At 42.4% G+C, this 10,772-nt stretch overlaps 1 protein-coding gene across 1 annotated transcript; it reads right to left on the bottom strand.

Annotated features, from left to right (window-relative positions):
- Window positions 1-1,174: 1,174 nt before the first annotated feature.
- ccnl1a (cyclin L1a) lies at window positions 1,175-10,455 on the bottom strand. The gene is made up of 10 exons (XM_038693964.1): window positions 10,129-10,455; window positions 9,827-9,901; window positions 8,971-9,080; window positions 6,963-7,083; window positions 6,739-6,803; window positions 4,125-4,224; window positions 3,888-3,992; window positions 3,387-3,640; window positions 3,124-3,222; window positions 1,175-2,991 (listed from the first exon to the last, which is right to left on the bottom strand). The coding sequence occupies exons 1-10, from the start codon at window positions 10,366-10,368 to the stop codon at window positions 2,511-2,513; spliced, it is 1,650 nt and encodes a 549-aa protein (XP_038549892.1). The 5' UTR covers window positions 10,369-10,455; the 3' UTR covers window positions 1,175-2,510.
- Between the last annotated feature and the right edge of the window lie 317 nt (window positions 10,456-10,772).

The following is a 10,772-nucleotide window of genomic DNA, read 5'->3' as shown; positions in this document are numbered from 1 at the left end:
ATTGGCTGACAGGGGTGGGAGTGTTGTAACACTTCTTTCAAAAGTGTTACAACCATCTCCTTTACATTCAACTAATATTTTACAGAGTACCCTTTGCAATCAGGGCCCACCAAGCCTGCACTCCAGGGTTACCAGCATTCATTTGTCAGCTCTGTGACCAGTACTCCCCATTCACATGTTGATGTGTGTATTGGCACTCGATCTTTTCCGTACTCCGTCTCCACCAGTGAATAGGGAATACCTGGTATTAGGGTAGGTTGTAACAAGGCAACACAATGCATTTGACATCAAATCACGAGGTCTGAGATATACTTGTAAAGGATTGAATTGGTGCCATTTGTAGTGAACAAATTTGAGTACTTTGTATAGATGTTTGAGAACTCGAGCTACAAAATTCACTGAGTTATAGTTGCTGAAGCCAAAAGTGTTACAACCATACCCTATGTCAGAATAAAAGTCTGGAATCTCTGACAGAACAACTGCTTCATGACAGAGGAGAGATGGAGCAATGACATGGTGAAGAAGAGAAGCAGACTATACCAAATGTGGAGGTTCACTGTCATGGACTGAATTGTAAGCGGAGAAAACCCATTGCTACTTGGTTCAAAAGAATAGTAGTTTTGACATGAGGTGGTTCACTGGAGGATTACATTTAATCTTATTTATAAAGTTCTCATCTGAGGCTTTTATTGTGCAATAATTTCTTATGCACACTAAATAAGCCAGTATATAGTATAATTTCAAAAAACTTTAGAGATTAGATTGATGGTACGTTCAAATGCTTAATGTTTGAAACAAATGTTTAAATTGACCAAATGGGACTATGGAAGTGACTTCTTTTTTTTTTTACGCAAACCTATCAACTCCAAATATGGCAAGTGTGCTTGAATACAGGAGCACTTTTATTAGGGCCAACAGCCCCCTCTGGCTGCAATAATCAGCTTTCCAGCTCAGATACACAAAACTAAGCATGCATCATTTTACCCAAGTTTGCCTGTACTTAGGAAACACATCTTTTGTTGACGGTTTAAGTCATGTAGTCTGCCCCCGACCCCCCCTTTAGGTTATGACTTAATTGCAAGACAATGCAAACCCAGTCGAGAGTCTTGGCTCCTCTCACCACACCAAAAACAGTCGTTCAACAGGAGGTACCAATTCAATAAAGACCACACAGTTCAGTGGCATAACTCATTTATTATTGAATAAAAATTTGACATGAACACGTGCAGACTAAAAACCTGTAACAAATTGACGACCCTAAAGTTTCAAGGCAAGTCTGCATGCCCTGCTGTAAAAAAAAAAAAAAAGGACGGACAAAAAAAACAAAACAACAGTCTATAACCAGCTGCTTTTTTTTGAAACTGTACAAAACAGCTTTAGCAACATCTGTCCAAAAAAAAAAAAAAGGAAACAAAAACCACTCACCTGCCAGTCCCTTTGTGTGCAAACAATCTGATCTTTCCTGAATGAATTTTATTTTACATTTGAATCCTTCCACTGAGCAGTTCGCTTTTATAAATCAAAGCGTTCACATTTTGTCAGCAGATAGCAACCCATCTTTACACTGTAAATAAGTTTCTTTTCCCAAAGTCTATAACTTTACATGTAAAACCAAGAGCATAAGGGTAGGCTAGAAGGATTGTTGTGGGGTGTCGTGGGAAAAAAAAAAAAAAAAAAACAAAAAAAAACCTATAGGTGGAGGAGACGACGATGATGACGACGACGACGAGTCTAGGACTGATGACACTGTATTGGTGCCTTCCCACATCCATTAGTCATGTCTGGCCAGTTGGTTGACAAAAACGCTAACAAACCCACAGCCAACTTCTTGCTGCCGCCTGGGTTCTTCAGATGCACACCTTCAATCCACAATATCAACCCACCACCTTTGCCAAATATCAGCTACAGGTGTGCTGTTATGTAACTGAGTGTCAAAGCAACGAATCACCAAGACATCTGTGTGTATATGTGTAGGATTCAGGCAATAAATGCCTCCAATGTCAGTTTTCCATTGGGACAAAACTTAATTGTTTTGCCATTTGTCCATGGCCAACTAAAATTAAAAAGAGGTAAAAGAATCTTTTCTGTAAATTATATATGGCAAGTTTCAGGATGTACGAGAGAAGCCCAGAAATCGAATTGTGTTGCTATGAGGCTGGTTATATACAGAAAATTAAATCCAACTTGTCTTTCAAAAATGGCAGAGGTGCAGCATTTGACTTTAACTGCAGTGTGAGGAATATGTTGCCAGATTTCGAAGCTCTTGGTCACCAAACCCTGAGACATGTCAGCAATGTCGTCTGACAAGTTGCAGGCAGCGGATATTTGGGTTTCGTCCGATAATTGCAGCACAACTATTTACCTGCCTGAACTTGCCAGGTGTGTCTGCTGACATGCCACCGGCTGACAGTGAGCGTTATTCAACAGCATTGAGAGAAAACGGCAGATTTGACTTTGAAAATGCTTGAGTGACTTCAGTCCTAGAACCAGTCTGTTGGTGTGTGTTTGTCTCAGCGCCGGTGACGGCTATGTCCTGAGTGCCCACTACTGCTGTGGTGCTTGCTCTTGTGGCTTCGCTCCCTCTCTCTGTCCCTGTCATAGGACCGAGATCTCTCCCTCTCCCTCCTGTCTCCTCGATGGCCAGCTCCTCGGTCGTGTTTGTGTTTCTTCGAAGAGATGTCAAAGGAGCTGCGATCTCTGTCTCTCTCCCGTTCCCTCTCTCTGTCCCGGTCCCTGTCTACTTTGACCGGCGTGCGGGATCGTGAGCGAGAACGTGAGCGCTTCCTCTTGTGACCAGATCCTCCTCCTCCTCCGCTGTTGCTATGGCGTCCACTGGGCTTGGAGTCGCTGTTGCCATGGTGGCTGGTCTTGGACTTGAGGTGGGGAAGAAGGGGGGAAGGCGGATGTCGCCTAGGCGACGGACTGCGACTGTGAGAGCGAGAACGTGAGCGAGAACTGTAGGTCCCTGAGCAACTGCGTCTGCTATTGTAACTGTGAAAACAGAAAGGAGGAAGATGAGGAATATGTTCTGCTAGTTACACAAACTGACCGTATATATGTAAACTGTCACACAAGGCAAACTAAGAATGTCTTATTGTAATGTTATATTGTAAGTGATCTTACTGTCTGCGAGGGGAGCGGGACCTAGACCGGGAACGCGTTCTCGAACGAGATCGACTTCCACTCCTGCTGTTCCTCCCGATCTTCACCTCTTTCCTCAACCTGAAAACAAAACAAAAAAAAAAAAAAACAACTAAGATTAAAGACACATAAACATTGTTTGATAACTGAAAGTGACAGCCAGCTCTTACTCTAAAACTAAATAAGGAAGTGTTAAGGAAAAAGGATGACTAATCACTGAAATATCCAGTATGTACGTCTCTTACCCATTGTGTGGACTCTTGTTGACCTGAGTCCGGCTGTCTGGCTCCTTCTTAACTTGTTTGAGGGTCTGCTGGTTCGGGGACTTCTCTTCTACCTTGATCACACTTGGCGAACTGGGCTTGGAAGCAGGAGAGAAGCCACCCAGTGTGGACAGTGCAGGAGTACCGTCAGGGTTCAGGCCTTTGGCCTTCAGCTTTGCCTCTGCCAGGAACACCTTCCTCCGCTCCACCTCCTTCTCCAGCTGGTCATAGTTTGGCTGGGGAAGAAATCACACCGTCATGCAGGCAGGGTTATCACATTGCTGCTAATCCATTTGTTGTGAGAGGCAGGTTTCAATATGGCAAACAGAGCAGGGGTTTACACCAGTGTAGATTAGAGCTTAGTAGCCCAATTTAATGAGGCACATTTCCACTGGATAAAGAACAGACAATGTCTTAAGTTATTGCAAATCACACAGTGGTCCAAGGTCACACCGATACTGTGCTACTCAAAAAACAAACTACCTTCTTCCTGGTATAGAGTCTAAGCGTGGTGACGCAGATTTCCTTAATCTCATCTTCAGTAGCTCCAAACAGCAGGAACCAATGAGGTCTTGATGGCAGAGGTATCTGAGAAAACCATGCACAAAATTTTATTATGATTTGATACGCCACCATTTAATGTGACAACAAGACCAACACAATAAGCATTCAAGCATAAACATGGTATAGTAAAAAATGTTCCCAGTAAACATGGCCTACCTGCAGAGCTCGGGCAGCGAGGAATATGCAGGCACAGGCGATGGTCTCAGCTTGGAACCTTACAAACACGTTTGTCCTCAGGCTATCATTCATGTAGTTCCTATGAAGGCAAAAAGAACACATAGAAACAAAAACATAGCATCTTCTCTACACAAAGCCACCTCTCACCCATACCCACATCTTTTAAGCAATATCACAGCTTTAACCATAAATTATTACTGAAGGTCAATAATCTGCAACATTTATAATCTATAGTGCTAGCCCCTGATCACAGCTTTGTGTTTTCCATTCCTGATTAACCCCTAGCTAATTCTTACAGCTAAAATCTTCACCGAGGAAAGTCTGGCTGGTGACGTCTGATTGAGCATTAACCCTGTAACTGCTCAGTGGAAAATAGGTCACCATTTGTGAATTTCTCCTGTAGAGGCACTGACAGCATTTCAAATTAATCAATTAAGGCTGGTAGCTATGAAGAAACAGTTAAACATTTTAAGTTACACAGTGCCACGGTTAGATGTGCATTTCCATCTGTCAAGTTTAACTTTGTCCATTTCTCTCTGGGGCATCCATGGGAGTGCTGTTTGTCACAGGTAAAGCATGAAGACAGAAATGGGAAATCTACTGAAGACCTGCCAAGACCATCTTCCCACACTATGACCCAAGAGTACTAACAAGATGAAGAAAAATGATGATTGAAACGATGACACATGCCTTGTAGGGAGGGGGCACATGCAGGCATACAGACGCAACACATTAATTGAGAATACAGTTGTCACTGTCAGATTGTTAGATCTGAGGGAACAGGGAGGCAGAGCATGTATGGTAGCATGCATGACAACTACGTTTTGGGAGTCAGTGGCATGGTGATGTAATCAAGCGACACAACTGCAGTCTCAGACAACTTAAACATTTGTATGTTTAGTATCTGAATCATAAAAGTATTGTGACCATCGTATTGACTGAAAGGTTCAACTGCAAGAACAGCAACCGCTTTCCACTCTCCTTATGCTTCCTAACAATGAGTTGAAACAACCGCCTGTAAAACCACTGGTTTTATTCGTCTGCAAACCCATTCCACAATGTCATCTAAAAGAAATTAACAGGAACCTATGCCTCACTACTTAGGACGAGTGAAGTCTCTGTTCTACAAAACAGATTATGTGTCAGTGGGTTCTCTAGAGCAATGGGTAAATTAGATTAGCCATAGGGAGAGCATTAGCAAAGACAATATGGCCAGGATGTGAATCAGGCATGTACAGGGTGGCGTGAGCATCTATGTCCGTAAGAAACATAGAAGTCGTACAGACAAAATAAACGTTTGATGGCAGAAACATGATGGTAAAACGCCATTTAACTCACTCGAAGGTGATCCCACTTAAAGCAGTAAAAGGTCCATTCTACAGTGGTGACACCTCTCCATATGTCTACACTATGTCACTTCCCACCCATTCAAGTTACTGCTCCACTGATAGTTTGTCGCATGTAATTGTTGAAAACCTGCCACATACGGATTACTTCCAGTCTAACCTGCCTTCAACAAATTACCTGACCTGCACTTTGGCAGGTCAGCGTGAAACTGCTATGCCAACGCTATTATAGATAAGACATGGCCGTTGGATTCTGACTGCTGCGTGGGCGAGACAGGTCCTTGGAGGCAAAACCTGAGAACTGGATCAGCCTGTAAGACAGACACATGTCTGAACACCACGTCAGTTGGGGACAGGACACAGTAATACTACTGTAAATATTTAAAAAAAAAAAAATTAGGCAGGTAAACTGGTCAAAAAAGTTATTCTGTTCTGGCTAAGTTTACTTCATTGCTAGATGCAAGTAAACTAGAAAAAACGTCAGACTATAAATCTATCTGTAGCTACTTGGCAAAAGTAGGTATTACAGTTGAGACCTTTGTAGCAAGACCAAAAAAATACAAATCCTTTTGGACACCCAAGAGAAAACAAGACGATGCTGGCTGTTGGGAAAGGCCCGCCCGCCCCCTTCAGTGAATCTTGGCATTGGGATTGGCTGTCTGGAGAGGGGCAGCCAGCCAATGGGGGGAGCTTCCTGTGGTCATGTGGTTGGAGGAGGCAGAGTTCAGAGGTTCTTTATGTGACTTACCAGCATGGACTACCCTTTAATCAAAGAGTAGAGAGAAAGGACAAAGTTAAACCAAGTTCCCTGGGCACCGCAAATCAATCAGACTTTACAGCAAAGCCATGTAAGGGCAGACAAGAGAGTGAAACACGTAACAGGTGTAGGCAATAAAACAAATTGCTCCATCAGAAAAAATAATAAAAAAAAAATGTAAAAAAAGGAGGTAGAAGGATTAAAATGGAGTGAGGGAATGTCGCAGTCAGACCTGGGCAAAATGGTTGTTGAATCCTTTTCAAATTTGTGCTTAAACATGAGGGGCACTCGAATGTCACTTATCTGACAGGTGTTGTTTCCACATATGGGTGTGTCCCAAGATCCTAGCAGATAAATCAAGTGCTCTTCAATAAACCATTTAAAACTCGTTCAACTTTATTTTTAGCCCAGGTCTGGTGGCACTTCTTGCAGACATGACACAGGTTGCTGCTGTGGGGGATGGTCAAAGGAGAACTATGAAGGAACTTACCAGGCTGTCTGGACCAGAGTCTGGTTCTTCTCACATTCTAGGACTTGAAGGTACATGACGATAATCTGGAATCATAAAATGACTGCGTGTCACAAACAGCATGTCGAGTCTGTTCTGAGAAGAAATAGGTTGTCAAAGCTGCTTCCTGTGTGTTTGCATCGGCATGGTGCTAAGCTGCACTGCACTACACAATTTAAATAGTTAAGAGTGTGAGTTTGACTCACCTTGTGTGGATGCTTCACATGCACACAGAAGCCCAGCTCCTTCAGGACCCGCCGTTCCGCTTTGATGACTTGGTTTTTGGTATTTATGTAGTTCTGATCAAGTATCAATGAGCTTGGAGTCCTAGTTTATAAAGGAATCAAAATAAAATAATGTTTCCCCCTTTCAAAATCTAAATAAGAAAGTGCCCTTGTGATTTCTTGTACTCTTTTCTTTTTCCCGTTCCAACCAACTAAAAGCAACAGGTTAACTGCTTGCATGCCTGACAGTTTGCTGGGGTTTGAGGACTCCTGTGGTTCCTGTGAAAGCTTATGGGATCTGAAGACAGCCCTCAACCTCAATCTCCCCATGCCACGGCTTTAACAGAAATATCAACTTAGTTCACTGCCCACTTCACTACCTTAACGCGCAAAAACATTTGATCTTTAAACTTGAACTGGAAACTCAAACAAAAATGACCTATAACACCTATCTGTTAAGTAACCATAAGTAACCAAAACCACTGACTACATGTTATTTGTAAATATTACAACAGGATATCCAGATTTTTTTTTTTAAAATAATAAAATATGCTACTAATATTTCTTTGTCCAGTGACTACATTTCACCTTCACTGCAAACAGAATACTGTACCAACCTACAAGACATCGGCTGGATCCAGAAAACAATATCTTTCTACAATCAAAAACACATGCATACATTAAATGCATTCTAATCTATAAATCTGTTAACAGGCTGTAGGTCAACCTCCCTCTTATGAACAGTTTCCTATATTATGTACAATTTACAAGATACAGTAAATATACAGATTAAACAGAACTTGAAAAACCCCGACTGGCATCTTTTTAACAATCCAACACGGAGTTGTAATTTACCATTTAATCTTCTCAGAAACAACCACCATCAAATTTAAGATCAAAATGTAGTATTTTGATGTCTCAAATATCAGAAATTCAAACATGAATACTGTCATGCTACAAACACATGCATAGAAAAAAACTCCCGGGATCTGTGTCCACTACAAAACATGACACTTTACAGTCCAAATCCACATATAAAAAAAACAGACTTGCTACAAGTGCATCACAGTACTGTAACGCTGATTCAAATGAACTACATTATAAAGCCAAACTACAAAAAAGGTACAGATCATGCACTGACCCTATACGAAAACATAACCCGCGTGGACTACAAGCACCCAATTAACTTTCTTAAACGAACAAGGTGATATTTCTATAAAAGCCATGGGCAAAAGTTTGTGAATGGGGTTTTGCTCTTGTAGCATAAACAAAATGCATGGTGAGGAGCAGTCAGAAGAAAACTACATTACCCAATCGTCCACAGATTTGACGGACAGATACTCAAAGCTTAAGAATGAACCACAGGAGTCCTCAAGGCGCCCCGGGGGGCCAAGGGCCTTCGGCCAACCTGTCATCCCCGATCCCAGTGCCCCACGGTGGCTCAGACCACGGGCGTCTCCCACAGGAGGGGGTGGGGTGGCCCTGGGGGAGGAGAGAGACCCCCTTGCATCATGGTTGTCATGCCGACTGCTTCATCTTACGTACCATTCCACATCACCCAGGCTTTGGTAAATGTAGCTGGTCGCTGTTAGTTGGTTGCAAGGGAAAAAAGAAGCCAAGTTAATGCCAAGGCCTAAAGTAGTGACATGTACAGATTTCTATGAAGACAAAGGCACGCGCAAATAAAGTAGCGGTGCCTCGTCTTGCAATGCCTATAATGCACTCCAATTTGCCTATAATGCACTCAAGGGAGTTTGTTGAGATATCAGTTTCAGTGCAATGTCAAACTCAGATGCTATATGTGGACAATTGCGGAAACTGAAAAGTTTTCAAATGGTTTAGAGTACATGGATAAACACAGGAGCACTTTCACAGCAAAAACAGTTCAACACATAGGATAAAACCAAAAGCAAATGAAATGCAACATGTTAATGTAACAAAAAGATTTGTTATTTCAAAAATAGATAATGGATTCAATGTCGATGCTTACTTTTTGCCTCGGATCTGTCGCAGATGGTGGAAAACATTGATGACATCTCGTATTCGCCGTGGCGCTTCTTCAATCTTGGAGGCCAAGTTGATACAAGCCATTGCAACAATCTGAAAAATGATTGAAGAACAAGTTCAATAACTTAGGACAGGCCACTAGAGATGAGTGCCCACATGTAACTTGTAGCATTAGAGGAAGTGACAAAACGAGAACGGAACAGTGTTTATACAAAGGCAGCTCTCATTTCATCTCTATGAGAATTAGGCCACTGTAGGAGATCTGAGCAGGACTGCTTTGTAGCAATATTGAATATAAACAAGATCTCTGCATTATTGATTTGGTTTATCACAACAGAAGTACACATGTACAGTGAGGGAGGATTTTAATCACAATGGGACACTTCTAGAGACCAGCACGTACCAATCAAGCCTATATAGTAATAGTGATTGTAAATAAATATTACAGATCTGTCCGTCAGATGTTTAAAAATCACATTGACAAGCTAAGCAACCACCATTTGAATGTGGAAAAAAGTTTCAGGACGACTGTAACGTTAACTTAGACGTGCTTTGTTTAATAACGTTACATGTGTAAGACTTGATATCTTCCGCTAAGTTAGAATAAAAGTGTACTGATTTAGTGTTGTTTCTGTGGTTTAAGATTGTGAATTGTTTCGTATTGATCTCCAGGTTGTCCCCCCTCATTCTTGAAGCAGTTCATAAACGCTAGTAAGTTACAACGCATCGACAACATGGCTGCCACGGACGTAACCACAACGTTATGCTCGCTAACGTTATGCTAACATTGTCGAGCAACCGTCGGCCCGACAATGACTCATAAACTTAAGCTTACTCACCTCAAAACTGTGCTTGACGAAGGACTTGGAGTAGAAAAAACGATGAAAGAGCACCTGCCCCGTTGCCATTGCCACCTACCGAGAAAAACACGGAGAATGACGTCTGTACTTTGTCTTGCATAAGCTGGCCTAACCTTGCACAATGGACCGCCGCCATTTTAACTCCACCACGCCAACGTCAAAGAGCTAGCATTAGCAACCTGCTAACAACCAGGATGTGCCGACACACACCAACATGTATTAAACACAACACACACCAACATGTATAATAATAGATCATCTGACTATTTAAGAAGGGTTACCTGAGGTAGCCGGAGAAGAATGCCCGCCGACTGAATCAGTTCACATCCAAGGATGCGAAGGTCGGTCTCCGCGTTCAGGTCGAGGCCGTCGAGCATCGACGGCGTCGGCGAGAGCCTCTCCTCCGGTATGAGAGAGTTGTCGATCGTAAGGTGCACTTCCGAGTACACTTTGTCACCAATGAGAATGCCATCGTTGTTTGTGGATGCATTGGAAGATACAGAAAGAGGACCTGCGGCCATATTCACCCGAAAAACAGCGGTTAGCAGCTACACCTCGGCCAGCCTCGACAGAACTACGGCGGGGCAGGGTGACAAAGTACGTGACGTCACTGCCCTGGTGCGGCTTAAACGTTTGTGCACATCCGCGGTGGAAAAACAGTGTCGCAATATTGAGCAATTTAACCGAAACTACATGTTTAAATTCGTCACAGACTGTACTGGGATGTAACATATTTACACTACAACCTCTCATTGCTTATCAATTGTTCGCCAATTTACTTTCTTAATTTTGTTCCTGTATCCCACCTGTCTACATATTGCCACCATACACTCTTGACATAGTCTAAACAAAGTTAATAAACAGATCATATGGCCTAAAATCAACAGTCTCCACTGTTTTCCTTATTATAGATGGTCCATTAGCC

Source organism: Micropterus salmoides, unplaced genomic scaffold (assembly GCF_014851395.1).
Source record: "Micropterus salmoides isolate LMB-PRFRI ecotype aquatic unplaced genomic scaffold, ASM1485139v1 Ms_hic_scaffold_3, whole genome shotgun sequence".
NCBI lineage: Eukaryota > Metazoa > Chordata > Actinopteri > Centrarchiformes > Centrarchidae > Micropterus > Micropterus salmoides.
The sequence above is the reverse complement of the archived record's forward strand: the minus strand, read 5'-3'. Positions and strand labels throughout refer to the sequence as shown.